Source organism: Limtongia smithiae (genome assembly GCF_038497785.1).
Source record: "Limtongia smithiae strain NRRL Y-17922 unplaced genomic scaffold V1518scaffold_10, whole genome shotgun sequence".
Lineage (NCBI taxonomy): Eukaryota > Fungi > Ascomycota > Lipomycetes > Lipomycetales > Lipomycetaceae > Limtongia > Limtongia smithiae.
Window position 1 is genome coordinate 53,132 of NW_027117631.1, and position 21,923 is coordinate 75,054.

At 54.2% G+C, this 21,923-nt stretch overlaps 12 protein-coding genes across 12 annotated transcripts; 5 read left to right on the forward strand and 7 right to left on the reverse strand.

Annotated features, from left to right (window-relative positions):
- Window positions 1-173: 173 nt before the first annotated feature.
- On the forward strand, window positions 174-1,576 carry V1518DRAFT_420085 (RNA pol II accessory factor, Cdc73 family-domain-containing protein). The gene has a single exon (XM_066904919.1). It carries the CDS (start codon window positions 223-225, stop codon window positions 1,495-1,497), a length of 1,275 nt encoding a protein of 424 aa, XP_066758060.1. The 5' UTR covers window positions 174-222; the 3' UTR covers window positions 1,498-1,576.
- Window positions 1,567-2,525, forward strand: V1518DRAFT_420087 (PWI domain-containing protein). Its single transcript, XM_066904920.1, has 3 exons — window positions 1,567-1,714; window positions 1,767-1,838; window positions 1,896-2,525. Exons 1-3 carry the CDS (start codon window positions 1,583-1,585, stop codon window positions 2,076-2,078), a joined length of 387 nt encoding a protein of 128 aa, XP_066758061.1. The 5' UTR covers window positions 1,567-1,582; the 3' UTR covers window positions 2,079-2,525.
- On the reverse strand, window positions 2,032-3,125 carry V1518DRAFT_69941 (uridine kinase family-domain-containing protein). Its single transcript, XM_066906653.1, has 5 exons — window positions 2,952-3,125; window positions 2,626-2,902; window positions 2,522-2,574; window positions 2,426-2,470; window positions 2,032-2,376 (listed from the first exon to the last, which is right to left on the reverse strand). The coding sequence occupies exons 1-5, from the start codon at window positions 3,000-3,002 to the stop codon at window positions 2,188-2,190; spliced, it is 615 nt and encodes a 204-aa protein (XP_066758062.1). The 5' UTR covers window positions 3,003-3,125; the 3' UTR covers window positions 2,032-2,187.
- V1518DRAFT_420091 (GPI transamidase subunit PIG-U) lies at window positions 2,981-4,455 on the forward strand. Its single transcript, XM_066904921.1, has 3 exons — window positions 2,981-3,250; window positions 3,298-4,110; window positions 4,163-4,455. The coding sequence occupies exons 1-3, from the start codon at window positions 3,115-3,117 to the stop codon at window positions 4,414-4,416; spliced, it is 1,203 nt and encodes a 400-aa protein (XP_066758063.1). The 5' UTR covers window positions 2,981-3,114; the 3' UTR covers window positions 4,417-4,455.
- Window positions 4,343-5,393, reverse strand: V1518DRAFT_69581 (acyl-CoA N-acyltransferase). Its single transcript, XM_066906652.1, has one exon. The coding sequence runs from the start codon at window positions 5,111-5,113 to the stop codon at window positions 4,427-4,429; it is 687 nt and encodes a 228-aa protein (XP_066758064.1). The 5' UTR covers window positions 5,114-5,393; the 3' UTR covers window positions 4,343-4,426.
- On the forward strand, window positions 5,085-6,000 carry V1518DRAFT_420095 (uncharacterized protein). The gene is made up of 2 exons (XM_066904922.1): window positions 5,085-5,385; window positions 5,437-6,000. The coding sequence occupies exons 1-2, from the start codon at window positions 5,140-5,142 to the stop codon at window positions 5,515-5,517; spliced, it is 327 nt and encodes a 108-aa protein (XP_066758065.1). The 5' UTR covers window positions 5,085-5,139; the 3' UTR covers window positions 5,518-6,000.
- Window positions 5,535-6,936, reverse strand: V1518DRAFT_420097 (uncharacterized protein). The gene is made up of 2 exons (XM_066904923.1): window positions 6,037-6,936; window positions 5,535-5,984 (listed from the first exon to the last, which is right to left on the reverse strand). Exons 1-2 carry the CDS (start codon window positions 6,833-6,835, stop codon window positions 5,563-5,565), a joined length of 1,221 nt encoding a protein of 406 aa, XP_066758066.1. The 5' UTR covers window positions 6,836-6,936; the 3' UTR covers window positions 5,535-5,562.
- V1518DRAFT_420099 (uncharacterized protein) lies at window positions 6,937-8,535 on the reverse strand. The gene is made up of 2 exons (XM_066904924.1): window positions 7,272-8,535; window positions 6,937-7,219 (listed from the first exon to the last, which is right to left on the reverse strand). The coding sequence occupies exons 1-2, from the start codon at window positions 8,282-8,284 to the stop codon at window positions 7,051-7,053; spliced, it is 1,182 nt and encodes a 393-aa protein (XP_066758067.1). The 5' UTR covers window positions 8,285-8,535; the 3' UTR covers window positions 6,937-7,050.
- Window positions 8,536-8,594: 59 nt separating this feature from the next.
- V1518DRAFT_428642 (uncharacterized protein) lies at window positions 8,595-10,495 on the reverse strand (the record flags this gene model as incomplete). Its single annotated transcript, XM_066906100.1, has 2 exons — window positions 8,595-10,033; window positions 10,084-10,495. The coding sequence occupies 2 exons, from the start codon at window positions 10,493-10,495 to the stop codon at window positions 8,595-8,597; spliced, it is 1,851 nt and encodes a 616-aa protein (XP_066758068.1).
- On the reverse strand, window positions 10,397-11,754 carry V1518DRAFT_445277 (CENP-Q, a CENPA-CAD centromere complex subunit-domain-containing protein; the record flags this gene model as incomplete). Its single annotated transcript, XM_066906460.1, has 6 exons — window positions 10,397-10,824; window positions 10,873-10,962; window positions 11,012-11,176; window positions 11,229-11,313; window positions 11,368-11,696; window positions 11,752-11,754. The coding sequence occupies 6 exons, from the start codon at window positions 11,752-11,754 to the stop codon at window positions 10,654-10,656; spliced, it is 843 nt and encodes a 280-aa protein (XP_066758069.1). The 3' UTR covers window positions 10,397-10,653.
- Window positions 11,755-11,895: 141 nt separating this feature from the next.
- On the forward strand, window positions 11,896-14,777 carry V1518DRAFT_420106 (exocyst complex component Sec6-domain-containing protein). Its single transcript, XM_066904925.1, has 6 exons — window positions 11,896-12,015; window positions 12,065-12,092; window positions 12,146-12,250; window positions 12,317-12,382; window positions 12,437-12,608; window positions 12,658-14,777. The coding sequence occupies exons 1-6, from the start codon at window positions 11,984-11,986 to the stop codon at window positions 14,616-14,618; spliced, it is 2,364 nt and encodes a 787-aa protein (XP_066758070.1). The 5' UTR covers window positions 11,896-11,983; the 3' UTR covers window positions 14,619-14,777.
- Window positions 14,630-21,864, reverse strand: V1518DRAFT_420109 (uncharacterized protein). Its single transcript, XM_066904926.1, has 7 exons — window positions 21,712-21,864; window positions 21,575-21,658; window positions 21,325-21,524; window positions 21,157-21,268; window positions 21,027-21,103; window positions 19,104-20,973; window positions 14,630-19,052 (listed from the first exon to the last, which is right to left on the reverse strand). Exons 1-7 carry the CDS (start codon window positions 21,757-21,759, stop codon window positions 14,754-14,756), a joined length of 6,690 nt encoding a protein of 2,229 aa, XP_066758071.1. The 5' UTR covers window positions 21,760-21,864; the 3' UTR covers window positions 14,630-14,753.
- Window positions 21,865-21,923: the final 59 nt, after the last annotated feature.

The following is a 21,923-nucleotide window of genomic DNA, read 5'->3' on the forward strand; positions in this document are numbered from 1 at the left end:
ATGAGCAATGCCCCGCGTGCGAGTGCGTGTGCTCCGGAACGGGAGCGAGGGATGCGGCGGCGATGGTGATCGTGCTGGTGGTGGCTGTGGAGTCGTGTGCTGATAGAAGCTGCCGCTGAATTCGAGGCCTGCCACAAAACCCGCGCTGGCCGCTCCTGCCCTTTCAGGCAACCCGCACACATTCTTCGCTGCTGTCTCCCTGCGTTCCACAACCTCCCCGCTATGGCCGACCCCCTTCTGCTCCTCCGGCATGCCGTGGCCGCCAATGCACCGCCTCGCATGCTTCCCACCGCCGATCCGGCCGGCGCGCCCGTCACCGACATCGCGCAGGCCGCGTTCCTCACCTTTCCCGCCGACCCCACCGTCGCACCGCTCTCCTTCGCTACGCCCACGCGCTTCGTACGCGCGAACGGTGCTGTCGTTGATCTACGCGCCGCGTTCTTCTGCTGGCTCAGTCGCGACGAGAACGTGGCGTCGTACCTCAAACTCTGCGGCGAGAAAGATGTGGCAACGCTCGCGTTCATCGAACGCACGTCGCTCGTAACGTGGATCCAAGGCGCAGATGATGACTCTGAGTTCATCAAGCCTCTTGATGTGATGTCTACTAAGGCTGCACCTTCTGCGGGCGACAAGAAAGCCACCGTGCCGTCCGCCTCCGCGCAGTTAAAGACTGCAGCTCCTCCCACCACCGCTGGTAGCTCCGCTCCCGCCCGCGTCGCACGCCCCGTCGACCCACTACTCGCCAGTATCTACGCGCAAGAGCGCACATTGCTCGATCACAACTCCGTCCTGCGCGGCGGAAAGGCAACAGACTTTGCATACGTGCGCAAGGAGGCGTTCGCGGCGTTCCTGCAACATACACCGCGCGAGCGCAGCGGCAATGACAAATCCGCCGCTGCACAGGCGCTGCACGGGCGCGGATCATCGTCGCAGGGCAGTGCTTTAAGCGCAGCAGGGACAGCAATTGGGACGGTAGGTGCAGGTAGTGCTGCGTCGGGATCGTCACGGCGGCGGGATCCGATCATCCTGCTCTCGCCGTCTGCGTCTGCGCTGATCACAATGGCCAACGTCAAGGACTTTCTTGAGCGCGGAAGCTACACACCTCCGCAAGCGTCGGCTTCCGGTGTCAACATCCAGATGATCTCGCGGCAGTCTCCCCGGCTCGGTAGCATGCGGTTTGTGGTGGTCGACTCGGTGGAGCGGTTCAAGCCTGACTACTGGGATCGTGTCGTCGCGGTGTTCACTACAGGCCAGTCATGGCAGTTCCGCGCATACCCCACGGGCTTGAGTGATCCGCATGCGCTGTTTCAAAAGGTGAAGGGCTTCTGCGTAGTCTACGCAGGAGACCCAGTCCCGGACGCCATCCGCACGTGGAACGTTGACGTGGTGCAGGTGGACAAGCTTCACCGGTTCCGCGACCGCGAGACGGTCGAGGGCTTGTGGGATGTGTTGGATAAGTGGATGGGTGCCCGTGGATGGGCGTCGCGCCGGCATTAATCGCGGTGGAGTGTACAATAGTGTAAGATAGAACTTGTGTAGAGCAGTCCTGAGCTGTACGCTCTTTCTCTTTCCTCCCCCACGCATGCTCTCTGCAGGCCTCTCCGACGCAGACCGCCGCCGCGTGCGGGCAACGCGGTTCCCGCGTGAATTCGATGTTCATGTGGATCTTGCGAAGGTCAATCTGCCTGTGATGCGCGTCTGGATAGCCCAGCGGGTGTGTTTGTCTTGCCAGTCTCTAGATGGCACCTCACTGACAACAACCGAAGCTAGACGACACTGCAAACGGCGACGATATCGCGACCGAATATATTCTTTCGTTGTTTGACGACGACACGACTGTATTCTGCCGCACTTGTGTGCTTCTACAGCTATCATTTCCCGGCTAACACTCGCAGTACGACATCAAGGCATTACAGATCCAGCTCGAGGGCTTGCTGCCCAACCCCGCCGACGCAGCTGCCTTCTGTATGGACCTGCAGACGCTGATGCTAGACGCACAAACCACGGTCTCAGGAGTTCCAAAGCGATTGGTAGCCGAACGACGTGAACAATGGCGTCGCGAACGTGAACGCCAATGAGCGTGGGGAGATGGTCAAATCCCCATCGCCTTAAAACGACCACCAGCTACACATGGATCATAACATTATCACTCCAGTCTACCCTACGTCTACCCTACGCGCCGACCTTCTACGCTAGCTCGTAAAAGCCGGCATTGTCGTCTTCATCAAACAAACGCGCCCCGTCAGGAAGAATACTCGGCACCGACGACTGATTTGTGCCATCAGCGGATAGGCGGTCGTAGATGCCGCCTGCGATGAGTTCAATACCAGAGGGCTCGGTGCCGCGCATGAGGACCACGTCCGCCGTCGATTTGGTCTGCAGTAGAGTTAGTGGATACATTATGAAAGGGGGATAAGGGACGTACGCCTTGCACATATTGCTCCATGGCTGGCTTCGCAACTTGTATATACTGCATCAAGGTCAGCTCCGTCTTAACGAATAAAAGAAGTCCTTCTCGTACATTATCAAGAACCTGCTGCAGCGTCATCCCTCGTTCCTCCGAATCGCGGACAACTAACACATTAGTAGTTGCACCCCTCCGTATAACATCTTCGTAGCACATACTCCTCCGCGACAGTCGTTCATCTGCATCGAGATCCACATAAATTCGCACATTCCCCACCGCCCTGTACGCATCCTCGTACAGCGCATACATGCCCTCGACAAGCAACACGTCTTCGCTTCGCTTCGTAATCGCAACCACCGCGGCCGCTACGTCGACCGTCTCGGGGCCCTCGGACGGGGTGGTGACGGCGACTGAGTAGTCGCTGAGGCTCAGCACCGCGACGTTGGTAATTTCCCACGCATTGAGGCACTGCACGATTGCCTTGCAAACTGATTTCTATTTGGTTAGCAGGGGACGTGGAAGACAAAGAACACGAAAAGAATACCTTGCCAGCCGCTTGGCCGCCGCCGACAAGCGCCGTGATCCGCGGCGCCATGTCGGTGTCTGCGTTGTACTACTGCCGTGCGCGCAAGTTCGCGATGCCCGTGGTGGAGGCAGCTCACCTCCGCGATCATCGTTAGTCCATCATCAAACACACAACCACAACAATGGACCTGCGAACAGCGGCAGTGCTCCTTGGCGGAGTACTCCTACGGATTGCACCGAGCATTTTGTTCCCCGGCATCCACGCCGTGCTCGCATCGCGTGTAGAGCTCGCGACGCCTGCGTCGTCCTACAAGCAATGTGCGTTCACCGCCGGGATGAAGTGTCCACTTCGCTAACATCGGCAGTACGGGAAGGATTATACCTCTATGACCTTGGCATGGCCCCCTACGATGGCGGTGTGTACCACCAAGCACCCCTCCTCCTTCCCGCCTTCACTGCACTAGGGCAGATCACCTCACTCGCGCCGTCCGCGCTTCCAATCGCGGTCCTCTACGCGGCGCTCGACACGCTAACGGCGTACTTCCTGTCCAAAATCTCCCTCTCGCGGAAACAGTTGCAATGGCTCCCCGCCGCGGTGTTTATGTTCAACCCTGTCGTGCTGGCAACGACGCTTGCGCGATCAACGACTACAATTTCGCACGCCGCCTTGACAGCCGCAGTTGCGTGCGCGACAGCGGGCGCGGCGACGCCGTCGGTGTTGCTGCTTGCGCTTGCGGGACATGTGAACGCGTATTTTTGCTATTTAGCTGTGCCGCTATGCGTGCTCTGGGCCACTACCGCGCGCGGTCGCGCAGCTTCACTAGGGCTCTTCGCGGCCGCGTCCGCTGGCCTCAGTTACACAGGATTCCTTCTCACCGGCGCGTCGCCGTTCTCCTTTCCAAGCGCAGTGCTCATGCTGAAGTTCCTCACACCCAACATGGGCATGTGGTGGTACTTCTTCATCGAGATGTTTGACTTCTTCCGTCCGCTGTTCACTTATATCTTCCAGTTGTATTCCGCAATCTACGTGGTCCCGGTGACGCTGCGTCTGCGGCGCGAGCCGCTGTTCGCCCTCGCGTGCATACATGGCATCACGACAATGTCGAAAGCGTATCCCGAGCTTGGCGATCTCGGCATGTACATTTCCATCCTCGCGCTGTACCAGGATATCTTCGAGCGTAAGTCTCCATCTTTCAGTCATCTGTTAAAGCTACATGTTAACGCAGACAGACGTGCCTGGCGCACTTCTTTCCGCACTCGTGATCCTGCACGCACTCGTGCTCGCACCGAGCTTCTATTACCTGTGGATATACCTCGGCTCCGGTAACGCGAACTTCTTCTACGCAGTGACGCTGGTGTACGCGATCGGCTTGACGATTCTGATCAAAGATACCCTGCGCGCGGTGCTTCGGCGGGAATTCGAGGCTGTGCAGGGAGTCGCCGTCGAGGGCGCGGCGGCCAAGCGCGCGGTCGTCCAGATATAGAGCTTGGGGTTCATAATAACGGCATTGTCTTCTCGAGAATCCAGTAAGGCGGGTCCTTTACCACGCCCCGACGGAGCGTGATGCGCTGGGGTGAGTGCGCAGCGGCGATGTAGTTCCTGCGCGCGTAGAACTCGCACGCGCGCGTGTTCATAGAAAACACGGTGAGCATGCAGTGCGGTAGCCCTACACGCGTCGCAATGGTCTCCAGGGCGGCCAGCATGCTCGAGCCAAGGCCGTTGCCGCGGAAGCGCTCGCTCACCTGAACTTCGTAGATGTACAGCACCGGCGCGTCGTCTTCGTATGTAGGCATGAAACTCGCGAACGCGACGAGGTCGTCGTCGTCGCGTTCAGGGGCGGCGACTAGTAGGTACACGAGCCCATCCTCGCGCATCTCGCGCATTTTTTTCCGCGGCGACCAGCCTATCGTGGCGCGGTACATGTCCTCGAGATTCGCGCGCACAAGGTCGAGGCATTGTGCTGCCTCGGTAGTGGATAAGTCGTTGGCACGACGGAACGTTCCTGTAAGCTGCGCATCGACGAGCGTTGCACATTCTAGGACGGATTGTAGGAGATCGGCGTATGCTATGTTCAGCGCCTCGGAGGATTGCTCGCGCATGGCCGCGAGCATTGCGTCGTAGTCTTTTGCATCTGTTCCGTCTGGCGTGAGTGTGGCATCGCCGGTCTGCGGGAGTGCCATGATCCGCCGAAAGAGAAAGTGCGTTCATGGCCGCGTGCGCGAACTTTGTGGTGTTCATTCTCACCACAGTCATCTCCACCACCGGCATGTCCCCGCCCAAACCAAAGCTCTCGCTGCAGCACTTCATCCAGGCCGCAGCCGCGCGACACCTCTACCGCACCGCGCTGCGAACGATCCGCCAGAGCACCGACCGCGCCGACAGAGCTACACGCGCGGACCTCACGGGCTGGGCGCGCGGCGAGTTCGAAGGCCACCGGTACGAGCGGGACGTGGTGCGTATTCACTGGGCAAGGCGAACCGAAAGGGAGTGCTGACGAGTGTAGGAGACGATAAAATACTACATCGCGACTGGCCGGAAGCAGATCGAGACGGCGGCACAGACACTAAAGCGGTCGACGCGATGACCATCTACTTTCGCATAGCACATTGTACATATCCATGCTACTACACTACGTACCAAAGCGGAACTGCAAGCCGTCGCCGTAATCGTCCGCCGACGAATCTGATTCTCCGACATCAGCAAACACGCCGCCGCCACCGTTACCGGTCGTCGCGCTGTTGTCATTGTTGATGTCGTAGGTACTTGCGATATCCGACATCCGCATAACACGGTGTGCGTCGGCTGCCGCGGTGGTAGCGTACGAATGCGTGCGGGTTGCAATTCGTGAGGTCGTCGCTTGTTTGGAAGTGGAGGTCGTAGTGCGTGCTAGAGGCATGCTGAATCGTAGTGTTTCGTCTCTGTCGTCGTCATTGTCGCGGGTGTCCGTAACAACATCTGCACCGTTGAGCCTAGTACCACGCTCCTTGTCGTGATCCTCTGCGGTCCAATTTCTCTTGCTGCTACTCGCGTCCCTCGGCGCACTCCAATATACTGCCTTTCATCAGCACGTGTCACTTCCATCATACAGAACACAAGCACATACCATCCCCTAGACCGTAATCCTGCGTCTTGAATTCAACCATCTTTGCATACTTCGACGCCCTCGGTGCAGGTGTCTCGTTTTCTTTGTCATACTCCGCGCCTGCCCTCGCCTTGCGGAATTTCTTGAAATTGCGCGGCGCGTGTGCGGGCCAGCGGGGAAGTGTTTCGGAAGAGGGGGTAGGGGATGAGACGGAGGACGAGGGCACTGCGAAGCTGCTGGAGGGAGTGTTGCGGCGGAGCAAGATCGAGGAGTTGAATTCCTCGATGACGGGTGGTGCGGTGTCGTCGGTGGGCGCGCCCACCTTGGTCTTGTCGGCGTCGCGATGCTCGTCGCCGTGACGATCACGCTCTTCCGCTTCTGCTGGCAAGCTCGATGGCATCTCCAACACCACCATAGACTCCGGTACAGCGTGCGCAGACACATCGCGTACTGTCCTTTCGTTCTCGTCCGCGTAGCCTGCATCACCCGCCTCGTCCCCATCCCACAGCATCCTCCTCGGCAACTCCACCACAGCCGGTGTCGTGGTCACCTTCACTGCTGCAACCTCCTTTGTCGCGCTCTTCTCCCTCTTCGTCGCAGAGCCGGACTGCTGCCTCTGCGATCTCGCGCCGCCCAAGCCAACTGGAATCAGGAAATCCATCATGTTCACTACTGGTGCTCTCCCCCCGACGGCAAGTTTCGTCGCTCTGCGGGCCGAGTACACAGGACTGGATGGTGATGCAACCGGTCTTGAATCATCATCGCTACTGCTAAGATTGACCACATCGCGCGGGTGTCGAGCTGCGGGTGTTTTGGTCATTGTGTGGATTGTGCGGGTGGTAAAGTTACGTACGACGCTAGTGGAGTTGCTGCGGCGATGGCGACCCGCGCACTACGCGTCGAACGTATATATACAGAACTACAGATTATTATGAGATAATGCTAGACAAAACAGCCATAGAACACAAACGCCGAAGGAAGCATAGAACGCAATATAGAGAATTTACTTTTCGTAGAGATCCACGTGGCGCGCTACTACCTGTGCGCGATGCGTTTGCGGGTCTGCCGCCGCGCGGGCTTGTCGACCAGCTGCCGTGTCTTCGTGGTGCTGGGAGTCGAAGGGGACAAGGAGGCCCAGAGATCGAGATGGCTGAGGCGTCGTGCAATGGAGGCGTGCGCTGCGGTCGTGAGGTGTACCGAGTCCCTGCTTGGATTAGATGCTGCTGTGAGAGATTATTAGCGAACGGACTACTCACCAGAAGACGCACTTGTCCGGTTCGGCGCAGACGGTGTGTTTGACGGGATCAATGCATGGACGGTTCACATTCGCAAATCCGTTCTTGGCAACACCAGACACGGAACGGGTGAACCACTTGTTTGCGTCCCACAGCTGCGCGGACGCGAGAGTCTGGTTCCAGTCCCGCATGTGGGCGGCGGTCGCGTGCTGCCACGTCTCCACCAGCTTGACGGCCTCGCGATACTGCGCCATGACGGGGTCCGATGCCTCGTAGCGCAGCGCCCACATGGGCAGCAGAGTGACGTCGATTGCGGTGGTGAAGAGGAAGTTAGAGTGCGGGTATTTCTCCGCGAGCTGCGCCGCTGTGGAAAAGATGCCGTCGACGGACTGCTCGACCGCCTCCGTGCGCTGGTCGGCGGTGTCCAGCAGGCGCGCGTACTGCGCAATGTCGTTTATCCCGAAGAAAAAGACAAACAGCGTGCGTTTGTTGTCAGTGTCAGTGTCCAGCGTGGGTGCTGCAGCGGTGGCCTGGGCCTCACGGATGGCGAGGTAGGTCTCGTACTGCGCGGTGAGGTCCGGAATCGGCGACGGCAGGTACTTGCTCATGACCTTTGCACCACCGTACGCAAGGTTGAGCTGCTCCGAGCACGTGGTAAGCGTGCAGAGGTACTCCGGCCACACCTGCCCGTTGGACCAGCGGCCGCCGGCGCCGTCGCCGTACTTGCGCAAGCGGATCTGCGAGTTTGCAGCCGCGGGGTAGAACTGATCCGGATCCGCTTCTGCCCGTCGTGGCGCCATGCTCGCGAGACTTGCGGTAGCAGCGTCGGGGCGCGTGCCGTCGTCCGACCAGGAGTCGCCGAAAACGACGACGCGCGGCCGCAGTCCGGGGACCGCGTGGGCAAAAGGCACAAGAGCAGGGGGGGCAGGGGCGGCCAAGAGTGTGGGCACGGGAGCGAGGAAAATGAGAGAGGCAATGGCGATGAGCGCGAGCACCACGACGACCAAGGCCGGTCGGCGCAGGGTGATGCGCATTTTGTGGACGGTGGCAGGCAGGGAAATGAGGAGGAGCTGGAAGATGGCGGCGGTCAGGTGTATTAAAACGCCGGCCCAGAGCCAGGGCGGAGACGCGCACGCGCACGTCTGTGCCCGAGGCCTGTTGTGGGGAAGGTCTTACGGCGCCGCAGCACCCATGTTGTACTGCCCCGCCCCGCGCACACTGCCCCACAACACGGCAAGCGTACGCGGCAGGCCAGGCCAGGCCAGGCGCTGAACGTCATACAAATTGCTCCAGACCGGCAAAAAAACCCAGCCATTTGCATCCAAACTATCTACCACCACCGCCTCAGGAGTGGATGGGAATGAAATTCCCAATAATACAGCTCGGGATGTTGTACCGGTCCCGCCGGATCGTGAAGCTGAAGCAGCACGACCGCCGCGTCCCGTCCCGCGACCGCAGCGTACAGCTCGTCAGAACCGCCTTCTGTCCCGAATCGAACGCGATGTTCCCATACTTCTCCCAGTAGTTCACCGCAGAGTCCTCGCTCAACAGCTCGTAGATCGCCAGCCGTCCATCCCGCAACTCCTCCACAGGCACCTCCACCAGCGCACCAAACTCCTTGTTGCCCCTGTAGATTTCCCCTGTGCGGCGCCACAGGCACGCCGGAATAGCCATCGAAGTGAACACGCGGTCGTAGTCCAGCAACATTCGCTCAAACGCCTCCTCCACTAACACCAGGTCCACGTCGATCAACGTCTGCGCTATCGCCCGAAACGCCGGTCGAAATATCGACAGCGGCTTCAGAATCCGCTGGCGCGACGCTGCGCTCATGTGCCGGTCCATGTACCGCTGCAGCCGTGCATACCCCTTCACGTAGTTGAATGGCGCCAGCAGCCCCGCCTCCAGCTTCGCGTTGATCACCTGCTTTAGTCGCTCCTCCGCTGTCCGCTCAGGCCCGTCCGCAGGATCCGCCGCCGTCAAAAAGAACTTGTCCTTTGCCGTCTCCGGCACCTGCAGCGGCTTCGTCTCCGTCGTCAGTGTCAGGTTCCCATTCCCCCGCGCTGACAGCGGCTTCACCGCGTTGCCGCCTACAGCCACGCCGCCAACACCGACTTGCCCTATCACACCGGCGCTCAGCTCATTAGCGCTCACACTCAGCGGATCTGCAACCACATCTAACGCGCTCGCCTCCGCTCCCGCTTCCGTCACAAGTACCGGCACCGGCGGCACCTCCTCCAACATCGTCAGAAAGTCCGTCAGCGACGAGAACTCGCTGCCCGCGTGCTCCGAAAAAAACAGCGGTGTCTGGTACGGTGTCAGGTTCGCCAGTAGCAGATTCGTACTCGCCGTCGGCGTCGTTGTCGCCGTCGCCGTGCCGGAACTAGTAGTCGTTCCACCCGCATTGTTACTTGTGGTTGTTGCCAGCTGTGAAGTGCTGCCCGCTGGCAGCGGCAGCAACATGCTCGTCGTCCCAGCACTTGTAGTCCTCGCAGCCGCCGCGCCAAACTCGTCCCGCGAGCCTGCCGCCACGGCGTCCACTCCCGCCGTCTGGTATTCCACATGTGTGTCCTCGTCCTCATTTCTTCTCCGCTCGACCTTCAACCCCTCGCCACTCTCCGACCACGTGCCACCCACCGACAACGGCGGCGGCGAGCTCGTCTCTGTCCGCTGTTTCAAGTCCTTGCTCTCGTCCCTGCACAAATGTCCGATGTTGCGCTTCACGCACCGCGAACATGGTCGTCCAGAATCGCACGTCATGTGCGACCTGCGACAGTACACGCACGCTGCACCTGTCAGTACCGCACGATGCCTGTGAACTACTCTAGCAACTCACCATGATCCACTTTGCGCCGTTTCGCGGGCTGCGATGCGGCCAGTAACGCGTCCGCATTCGTCGCCATTTCCCCTGCGCCCACCACCCCGTCCCCACCTCCGCCTCGCACGCCTGCGTGCTTGCTCATACTAGAGTCCGACTGTTGCTCTGGCGACTCCTCCGCACTCAGTCCAGAGCTGCCCGAGCTGCCCGAGCTCTGCGGCGACGTCTGCTCTGCCGACTCCGTTGTTGATGTTGTTGCTGTTGTGGTGGTGGTGGTGGTTGTGGCCGCGGTGGGCGGCAGGGCATTTACGGAGGCGGCGGACGAGTCAGCTGCGGGCGGGGAGGGGTTTGCGTGCTTGTTGGATTTCTCGCTCGCGCTAGGCGTCACGTGCACCGCAGCGCCGTCGGGCGCGTCTGCTACTGAAGACATCGCTTTGCGTGCGCCGGTGGTGGTGATCGCGCTCAAAAGCCGTCGTGGTCGCGTTGGTGTCGCCCCGTTACAAACGCAAAATGCGGAGAAGAAACAAACCATGAAGCTGCGGAACAGCCCGGAACCCCATCGGAATGGGTCGGGTTTCAGCCCTAGCCCTATGACTTTCGTGTTCGGGTTCGGGACTCGTCCAATATCTCTGCCACCCGGTGCATCGCAGCCTCCACGGCGGCCAGTGCGCGCGTGTTGCTCGCCATGCTCGCGATGTGTGCGCTCAGCCGTGTACGCACGGCCTCAATGTCCCAGTCCATCGCCGTCCTCACCTCGTCCTTTGTCGCGTTAGCACTGCACCGCAAACAATCAATCATCCGGCTCACCAGGTCCTCGTCCGCCATAAGTCCAATACTCAACGCGTCGTCATCATACCCGACTCCCGTCGCGCGGTCGTCATCCAGCAAACTCGCAATCTGCTTCTGTCAGTAACGATGCCCATTCTAGTAGCAAATCATCACACACCTTCTTCTGCTGCTGTGCACGCAACATCCCCTGTGCCCGCGCATTATGACGCAGTGTCTCTATGTACTCCTTATCTGCTGCAAGCGCTTTCGTTTCCAGTGCGATCTCGTTCGCCAACACGCTTGCGCGGTGCAGATCCGCGACTAGCTCCGCTTCCATGGCGCTCTGATCTGCGTTAGCATTATAGCCTCCATGGTCGTAGATAAACTGCACTCACACTTTGCTCAATCAGTTTCTCAAACTTGAAATTCGACTCGCGTGCAGCAGGCGGGACAGGCAGTCGCATCAGCTTCTTCTCCAACCTAGATTTTTGTTGGTCTCAGCCATTCTTGTCCAGCCGCTCTTCATACACGTACGCCTTAAGAGTGTTTTCGACCACATCTTGCGCCTCCTTCTTCCTCGCCTCGCCCGCAACTTCAGCGTACACGGCATACGACCGCGCGCGAATCTCGGTCAACACCGCATCACGCGCGTCTGCCGACAGCACATTCCAGTCATGCTTGATCTCCGCACGGGGCACTTTCATCACTACCGCATGCACCTCGCGTGATTTTTTCCGTGACTTTGTCGTAACATGCGTCGTTGTCGATGATTGCGATGCTGCACTAGGTGCTGCTCGCTCTTCTGCAGCTGGCGGACGCGGTTTGGCGTGAGTCGGCGGAGTCTTCTTCTTAGTAGGTTTGACCTGGACTATTTGTTAGCTATATGCTGCTCCTCTACATCCCATCCCGCATAATTACCATTGTACGTCGTGACGGGAGTATACAGGGCGGACAAACAATGCCAGCTGAGGCAAGCACCCGAAACACGTGCTGGCTCTCACGCGCGCTACGTCTTTCAAATTACTTATCCTCGAAACCTCCCAACCAACAGCCGTAGTTGTCGTCGGACCCCTAGTCATCGCCCTGATCTGAGCAACCTACACCGACTTGCTCTCACGTTTCTGCCCGTCCTGGCGTGATAATTGTGCCGATGAGCGAGTCTTCCGGCAGTGCGATCAGCAGGTACGTTCAACCTCTTTACGCCTAGTGGCCTTTGCTAACTAGTATACAGCCTTGCCGACCTCCTCCGTTATCCGGATGTTTGTCTCCTCCGCCCTTCCTCCAGATCCCAGCTGACCCTTCTGCACCCCAGGACCTCGCAAAAGTCTCCTCCATTAAGGAGCGTCTTATGCGCGATAAGGCGGCTATTGATTTGCAGCTCAAAAGTAGCGTGCAGACGCAGCTTGATGTCACAACCGTGCGTGCCTCCTCTGCGTCTCTCCGAAAAGTCAATTGACTGTATACTTACACCGGTCACATCTAGAATGGACTCAAGTGCTTACTAGATGCCAAATCACTTACTGCGGAACTTGGTGATGAGTTGGAAAAGGTGCGTCGCTTCTCTCCTAATTGTGCATGGTCGTGGCAGGCTAACAATCTCTAGCTGGACAAATTGTTTTCGCTCGCACAGACTATGGTCCCCGGTTTCACAAAAGTCAACAGAGTGTCGACCGTGCGACGGAACTTCACCGCCGTCGAGGATGTTATGCGTAATCTCTCTGAGTTGCCGAAGAAGCTGGACCAGATTGAGGATATGATTGACGCTGACGGCAAGGGTATGTCACTTTCTTTTTTCTTTACTAGCAGCATCACTAATTCGAGTAGACATCTTTGGCCCAATGACAAACTTTCTGGCAGTACATCACCAGCTCTCAAAACTCCGCGACTTCCGCGACCAGGCCGCGTACCAAGCTAGTCGCGCCAGCGACGACGTGCAACGCACGTTAGCAAAGTATTTTGTCCGCCTCGACACCGTCACGGCGGATTTTGACGGCATTATCTTTGACATCGCACAGAATCTTCTCGAAATACTGCGTGAAGGCAATTCGAGTCTCATTGTGCGCTGGGCAAAAGTAATCGATCTCGACGAAAGACTCGATACAAAAATCAAGATCTGGAACACCGCGTCAGAATCGAATCGCGAGCTTGCAGCGCATTTGTCAATGAGTAGTAATCCTCGTGGACAGCGCCGCACATTGCGGAACTACGACGACAATCTTACCGAGTGCATTAGGCTCGGTGCCGCTGACGTGTTTCACAACTGCGTCGAGTCGTTCCCGAACGATCCCAGCACGCTGCTCGAGAATCTGTACTGGGTCACTCGCGACATTTTGTTTGCCAAGACAGATTTGACAAAATGCGTTCCCGATAGCTGGAAAATCACTGACCGCTTCGTGGCCGCGTACCACCAGGAGATGTACGTGCTTCTAAAGTCGCTCGTGACCAAAGACACCGAGGCTGGACTGCTCCTAAAAATCGTGCGGTGGTCACAAAAGTATAATGACACGATGGTGAACGACTTGAAAGTCCCAAAGTCACAGCTAACGCCTCCGCTGCTCGACGGGCAAGAAGACAGTATTCTCGGCGATTACATGCGTCTGATCTGTCGAAAGATTGATGAATGGATGACCACCCTCGCGCATTCAGAGTATGCCGAATTCGTCGACCGCAAGCAAGCGCCCGAGGTGGACCCAGAGTCGAAATATGGCTTGTCAAACACACCGATCGTGTTCCAGATGCTTAACCAGCAAATCACAGTCTCAATCGACTCTGACGAGATTCGGGTCGTGTCCGGCGTGATCCACGAGTGCAAGCGACAGCTGGTCTCGCGGCAACAGCGTTGGATCTCGGTCGTGCAAACCGAAGTGCAGCGCTCGAACGCTGCCGTCGACGCAGTGCCCGGTGGACTTATTGAATACTGCATCGCGGTCGCTAACGACCAAGTCCGCGGCGCAGATTACGTGGACACTATCATCAACCACCAGATCACGACCGGCGCGGACGCATTGGTGCACTCTGACACGGATAGAACCGTGCAGAGCACCATGGTGCAGGAGCTTGAGGACGTCATGGACGGGTTCATTGCCACTGCAAAAACGTGTATTCTTGAGATCGTCGGCATGGCGATTTTTGATTTGCAGGGCACGTTTGGTAATCTGTTTACACTCGCGTGGTATTCCACCGGCGTAGTACCCGATGCGTCCCCCGTCAGCGCCGCTCCATCTACAGCACCTGGCGCTCCTCCTACAGTCGCCGACACTGCGGCTGCAGCCGCCATCTCCAACAATATAATCCAAGACGTTGTGCGTACCTACGAGGAATACAACGCCGAGCTCCACGACCACCTCAACCCTGACTTGTACGTCATCTACATCGACGACCTGCTCGAGGAAACCTTGATTGCATACTTATCTGCCATCTCGCGTAACAAGAATGCGCAGCTTTCTGCGCGTAGTCTCGACCAGATCAAGAATGACGTCGCGGTTATGTACCCGTTCTTCTCCGCATACACAGACTCCGAGCATGTCAAGGGCCAGTTTGCCGCCATCGAGGTGCTCATGGCTCTGGTGTCAAGCGATAGGGCCGGCGTTGTGGAGGAATTTGGAATCCTTAAAGACTCTTTCCCCGACGCGCCGTTGAAGTTCGTCGAGGATGTGCTTCGTGCGCGAGATGATCTGGACTCTAAATCGGTGAAAGAGTACCTGGAGGCAGTGAAGACGGAGTACGCGGTAATTATTGCCACGCCTGTGGCGCCCACTACCTTCATGTCCCGGCTCTATGGTTAGAAATTAGTGCTGTTTTGTTTTGTTGTACGTCTAGGGGTGTCTCACATGCATATTCCACATAGAATCTGTTTATCTGACAAAGATCATGAACTTTTAATATCCCATGCACGCATTATACAAATACCGAAAACCAATCTACTCGTCATCGTAATCTCCATCCTCCTCCCTCTCGTCCTTCTTCATTTCCACGTCCGCATCTATCTCCTCATCGTCATTGTCTTCCTGATTCAAACTCTTAAGCACGATCTCCGCGGCATCAGCAAGCTCGCTCGTCCCCTTTTGCCCGCTCCACTCAGTACAACTTCTCCGCATCGACAATAGGTCGGTCTCCTCCGCGACGTTCGCGATCGTTCGGAACAGCAACTGCGCCATCTCGCGACATTCCGCCGAGTCATCGTTTGCAACTGTCAGGGTAAGTGGTACGAAGAACAGTTCCACGACCGCCGTAATCAAACCAGGCATGGACGTTGACGACTTGGATCGTCGGTTGGCAGATGAGAGTAGAACAAACAAGACCTCCATCACCGCCTCGCGGCCGCTAGAGTGTGGATACTCCAGATTGTGCACCAAAAACCGCAATTGATTGCTCAGTCTGCCTTTACCCTGGGGGTACTCCATGACAAACTGGCAGTACAGTGATTTACACACATCGCGCGTATTTTTCAACTGACTGTTCACCATAACCTCGCGAAGCTTGTCCATAGTGTCGTAGACTTCTGGGATCATGATGTGCTGCTGCAATACTGCTTTCACAAACGCGAACGAATGGCTCTGCTTATCTGGCTCAACCAAATCAAGGTACAACTTCTGCAGGATATACGCGATTGAGGAATGATCCGCAGCGGTGTACTTCTTCTTTTGTAAGAGTGTTGCAAGAAGCTTCAATCCCGTCTGGCACGCTTCCGTAGTCACAGTTGGAGCATTTCGTATAACGCCAACGACGTGTTTAAACACGACTTCGGTGTTCAACTGCTTCAGCAATGTCGAATACTTTGCAGCTGTCGTCAATAATTTCAGAGCGGATAGTTGAATGTCCTCATGCAACGACATCAAATATGGCTGCAGCGACTTTACAAACTCCTGCAGCTCAAACTGCTCAATCAGATCGCGGTTCTTGCGCAGACAGTTCTTGATAACGTCAAGCGCAAATCTCTGTAGGTAGTGCAAATTACCCGCAATATTCTTCTGGACCTCTTGCTTTCGAGACAACAAAAACCTCTTCTCCTTAACAGACTGGATCTTGATCGTGCTCAAAACATCCGGTGTCTCCGTGCAAATGTGCAGACAAAACGCAATTGTTTCGTGTGAGCATCCTTCGGAGTTATCTGCGATACCGTTGCTTGTCCGCCGCAGCGCGTCGGTGATTTTCCTCTCCAGCTTGAGATCAATACTGCTTGACGCGAGAATCTTTCGGATCGGCATAAGCATAGCGGCAAGCTGTGCCGCGCTAATGTTCTTAGAGACAAGTTCCATCGAATCGTAACTCTTCTTCTCCTTCACTTCACGTGTTTTGCTGATATACCCTTCCGCGTCCTTTTCCGAACCGCTTGCGCCGAAAATATCGTTCATGCAGATATCCATGATAATTTCCAAACTCGTGTCAAAGTCCCCGTGCTTACTGGCCGGTGAATTGCTCATTTCGACAAGCAAGCTGTGCATGCAAAACGCCAGAATATGTCTTTGCGAGCCACGCTGCAAGACCGACTGCATCTGCTTCAGAATCAAACCGAGATACGCTGGCCCCACCAACAGAGCAACGCGCGACACAGCTTTGCGCACCGAGTCACGGATGTCTTGAAGCCGGTTTTTCAAATGGTACGATAATTCCGTAACTACATTCGATAAATTGCTAATCAGCGTTTCGTCAGAGGTCCCGGCCAGACACTTCACAAGTGGGGAAGTAACCGACACGCGATCGGCTAGTGTTTGCTCTTCCGTCAGACGCAGCACTCCACGCAGCTTCGGTACAATTTCATCAGTCAAAAACTTCTCCACTTTGCTGGCGTTGTACTTCTTTAAAGTCCATTCGGGCTCGTAGAATCGCGAGCGCACGTAAATAGCCTGGACCACCGAATCCAGCAGTCTGGCAAAAAATCGCGTCTTCACCGGATTCTTCTCGATATTCATCACGCAGCGCCGTACGACAGCCTGGTACTGACTCCAAGACAAGCCCAAACTGAGCTTGCCGATAGTCTTGATTGCCTCCTCCGCCACTCCGGAGGTGGCTTCAGTCACATCACGCAAAAAGTGTTCAGAAATCGGAAGCAAAAACTGTGCGATATTCGTATCGCCCAAGCTATGTGTCGTCGCGATTTGACCAAGTCGAAGTAATGCACGCTGTCGTCGGTGCGATTGAATATGCGTGATGTTGTTAAAGAAATCTGCTTCCTCGTCTCCATCATGAAGTAAGATCTCAAGGTCCTTGACTCTCGGATAGGCATGATAATGAACAACCATATGCTTCAGCAATGCAATGTACTCGTATCGCGTGAACTCAGTTTCGTCACGCAGCCCAGCACGAATTCCAGGCAACAGGATGCTTTCAACAAGCGCAAAATAATCGGCGCGAGCCGGCGCTTCCGATATAGCCAGCTCATTGACGATGTCAATAAATCGCTTCAGCGTTGTCCCTGCTGCAGTCTTCACCGCGCTCTCATCGCAGTGCGCGAGAGAAAAGATAGCATCGTATAGTACAGCCTTCCACTGTGCCGGACAAAGCTCCCTGAACAGTTCCTCATTCAACTTGGCGTACGCAGCAAACCGGCGATCGAAATCCAGATCATCCATACGAACTTTCGCATATGCATTCAGCTCAGTCAACAGCTCTCCGACAGTTAGATCGTTATCAAGCTTTCCTAACGCATAAATAACGGAAATCAATGATGCTCGAGTATGTCGTTCCTTTGTAGTCTGCAGTAACGGACACAGATCGTCGTAACACTTTTGGCCTAAAATATCGCTCGACAGGTGGCTAACCAGCGTTGCAAGTACATCCAGAATGCTGCCAGTACGATGCTTGAAACCCCATGTCGTAATGCTAGACAAACAAACCAAAATGTACTGCTCTAATAAGCTATCCTCCTGCATGATGTACTTGTCAGGCACCAATACCAGCTTTTGCAATACCGAGACGGCAAAATCAGCGACCTCGTTATTCCGGTTGACCGATAGAATAGTAACAAATCGTGGTAAGAACAGACCAAGCGCATGCTCGCTCAGACCAATAACGACCTCCCTAATAGACTTATCTTTGCATTTGTCAGGTAAATCCATCAAGTTATTGACAAAATTCATTACCGCGAGCATCACAGTCTCCTTGACGGATGGCGCATCCAGCGTAGTAATGACATCTGACACAAATATAGACTTGATAGCCAATAACTGAACCAGCTTCTCTGATTCTGTCCAAGCAACAAAAATTCTCAGGATCGGAGAAACTTCGTGTATGTTCTCCTCTTTGAATTTGTCCATACGCGGGAGAATGATATCATTAATCAACGATTCCCTATAAATCGACCATTCAACAGCATTCAAGGTCTGAAATCCTAGTTCGAGACATTTCAAACCCACGTTTCTCATAGCTCGCGCCGCAGTGACTGTATCAGGAGAAGATGTGTCTTCGTTAGTGACAACCTGCTGAGCGTAGATCAAGCAAGAAAAAATCCCTTGTAATAGCTCGCTGCCCCCGGTCACGAGCTTCATTTTCAGTACTTGAAGAATATCTAGAGACATATTTAAGAAACCCAGCATGCGGCGGCCCTCACTGGCGGAGATTTCTGCAACGCCGGGATCCGGTGCAATCATGTCTGCATTTCCATCGAAAGTTACTAATAGTCGTCGCGGAATACCGCTAGTTGTCAATTTCACAAAGAACGCAATATACTCGGTTGGCACATTTGCAATACATGATAAAATAGTTGACCGATGTGATCCCTTTGCGCGATTATTGTTTCCGCTAAATCCAACTGCTAATCCGAATAGTAAATGCATAATGATCGGGAACACAGCCGAAGCATGTTCGTAAGTAATAATTGCGCCTTCATCATTAGTCAGTAGCAGATTGCTCAGCTCGTCTCGGAAAACTTGGCCACTCAGTAAGTTGTCCAGATTATCCTTGTAGATGTTGATGTTGGACCGCCCGTAAGTATATACCACAGCCAGTGCGAGCTTCTGTACTTCAGTGTCTGGCGTACTCAGCAAATTAAGGAGAATATCAAAAACTTCATCGCCTAACGATTTTGATGACTTTGAAAATGCACAAAAGACCTTCAGCAAATCCAACAGGACGAATCTGCTCTGACCGGCTTGAGAATACTGCCGTAACATAGGAATTAAACTCGAGCTGTGCTCTTCGGAAACCTTTGGTATCGTTGCGAGAACTCCGAAAGAGCGGTGGCGTATAGTCTTTTGGTCTCCAGCCGCAATATTCAACTCCTAAAACTAGTTAGCTATACTCGCTTCATTCCAACAAAGCCATATTCGCACCTTTGCATAGCGTTCCAGTATATGAGCTTGAAATTGGGTTTTTCGAGCCAAGGCATTGCCGAAATTAACTTCCAAACGCTGCACATTGGTACAACGAAACAGATATTGTCTGTCGGTAACCTCTTCCTGTTCATCATCAAATTCTGTAGCTACGTTCGTATCCATGTTCATAGTATCTTCGAGGTCGCCGTCTACTGGCTTGCTGATTTCGGCGAAGAGAAGATCCCACACCGTTTTCTTGTCGAGCGAAGTAAGTTTCGCTAGAGTAGCAGTAGCCTCTTGCCAGACCGGTTGAAAATTAGACTTGAGTAGACCAACACAGAATGAAATGACATTTAGTGCAATCTGAGCATCCGCAACAGTAGGAAAGTCGAGAGCTATCCGTCGAATGTGCATGGACAACGTTCTGGCGGTATCAATCTGAAACGGCGTCTCTTCCACAGATATACATAGCTTCAGAATCTCTTTGTCAGCGTCGTCTGCTGAAGCGAGCTCAGCTGAGAGACTCAATAGCCGCAGAGATTCAAGTCGCAAAGCAGCGTTACCGCTGCAAAGATTGACCTTGATGTCCTTAACTAAATCAGTGACAATTGGTAATAAATCAACGATGACACTTTGAGGCAGTAAACGCAGGATGAAAGTCAATCCTTGAATATAATACCGATCGGATTTCATATAAGCAAATCTATCGCACGCTGCCTTAAAGGCCTGAAGTGAGAGCTCCTCGTTTACAGATGTTTGTAGACTTTTAGCTAATATCGATAGTGACTTTCCGTACACAGCAGCAAGGTTGCTTGTTGATGTACTCTGCTCCGCACCGACCTTTTCGATAATATTAGCCATGTGACTTGCGATATCAACATTGCCATCGCCATAGTAATATAAAAAGTCTAGTTGCTCCTGCAAAGCTAGCGGCGAATATGCATCTCCGCCGTTCTCCAAGTCTTCCAGTCGAGAATCGATAGAGCGTAGTAAGTTAGTAACTGTACTCCTGCGTGCACGTACTGGTATGCTAGCTTCCTCGTTGCGGTGAATAGCTTGAAATCTTCGTAGAATCATGAGCAAAACTGAAATGTCATAAGCGCTCAGCTCTGAGGCTGAGTCTAGATAACGCTGCAGATAGAGCCAGAGAAGATTCAACAGCTCAGTGTTCCTTTCAAAATCCGTGGCAAAGTCGCAGAATAGTATAAACAGCTCTTTGTCCTGTAACTTGTAAACACACTCCACGATTTTCGATCGGAATAGCGGATCTGAGATCCCAGTGTATCTCAGCATGGCTAATGATAACTTGCAGAATTCTTTTAATCCGGTGAACGATTTGTCGTATACCGCCGTGCTGAGTTTTTCTTCAACAGCTTCATAGACTCTGCGCACGGCATTCCAGTCGGAAACGCGACTGCCTTTCCTGAAACCGACAAGCAAGAAAAGTTCTTTCGTACAGGCGGAAATCAGCCACGGACTTGAGTCACCTTTAGATATTTGTGTTTGAATACAGGCTAAGAGCTCGTCATATAGGGGAATTACTGTGTCCTTGTTGGTTCCGTGCATGACATCTGTAATGATCGATAAAAGTGCATGAAAACTTTGATCGTTCTCGTCTCGTAAGCAGAATTCATGAAGTTTTTTGATCAACCGACGAGCCTTGGAATGCAATGTCTCTTCTGGACCTTTGAGAGCTTCGGCATACGTAGTCACGAATGCTGCTTCGAACCCTCTTGATCGCGATTCTTGCAATTTTTTAAACGAATGTTCGACGAATAGATCAATGTTCGCCGCCTTGGAATTTCGAATAAAGAATGAGAACGACTCTGCGGCAAATCGAGCAAGATGTGGTCGTCGTTCATGCTGCGAAAACAGAGGAGAGATTAAGCTATTCGAGTTAGCAGCCTAGCTTATACCAACTTCGCCTCCAATAATACATACTCAAAGGTCTCCGACATTTTCGCAACCAAAAACCGAAACAAGTGCTTGAAAACGAATGCAAGGCAGTTGAATGTCCACTATTGCGCGTCAGTATTGTACAGGCATTTTGCAGTAGCCTGGCTTCACGTACTTCGACGACTTGGATATCCTCATGCGTCGCAATAGACGTAACTGTAGTAATTGTTTGCGGCAAAAACACTTCAAAGTCAGGACCAAGATCATGCGTGAACTGTACGAGAAGACTGCTTGATATTAGCATGTGTAGTACATTGGTGCAACTAAATTTGTCGCTACCTACTCGAGCAGAGGCTGCAATGCAAATTGATCCCTTTCGTTGGCATATTTATCCCAGATCTTGAAAATATTCTCTTTATGATATACCACCTGCGGTAATGATTGCGATATTGGCTCGACTTCTTCACAAAATTCAACAAAGCACTGGCTGGTGTTCAGCTCCTTCCAGCTTAGCAATGCGACATGGAAAAATGAAGCAGTGTCCTGTTATGTATTAGCCAATACACGAGTAGCTTGATTGAAGTTCAACATACTTTGTCTCCAATGTCAGTAGCACGTTTGGCTCGTCGTAACGGGTCAATTTTGATCTGGTCAACTCTCTCTCGGAAAGGCATGAACTGCACCACTTAGCGCCATCTTGAGGGACATACAACCAAAAGGAAATTCTCACCTTGTGCCGCCTCTTCGGGTCAACCGTCGGCTTCTTCTTGATAGCCATAGCTGCCAACTTTTAGCCCTGCTAGATGTGAAAGAGTTGCAGATGACGGTTGCTGCTCTCTACGCGAAGTTGTGCTGACCTAGAAAATTTGGACGCCGTCGTACAGCTTCATGGCGATTGAGCCGTATTCGTTGCAGCATTTGATATTTGCATAATTGTTGGGA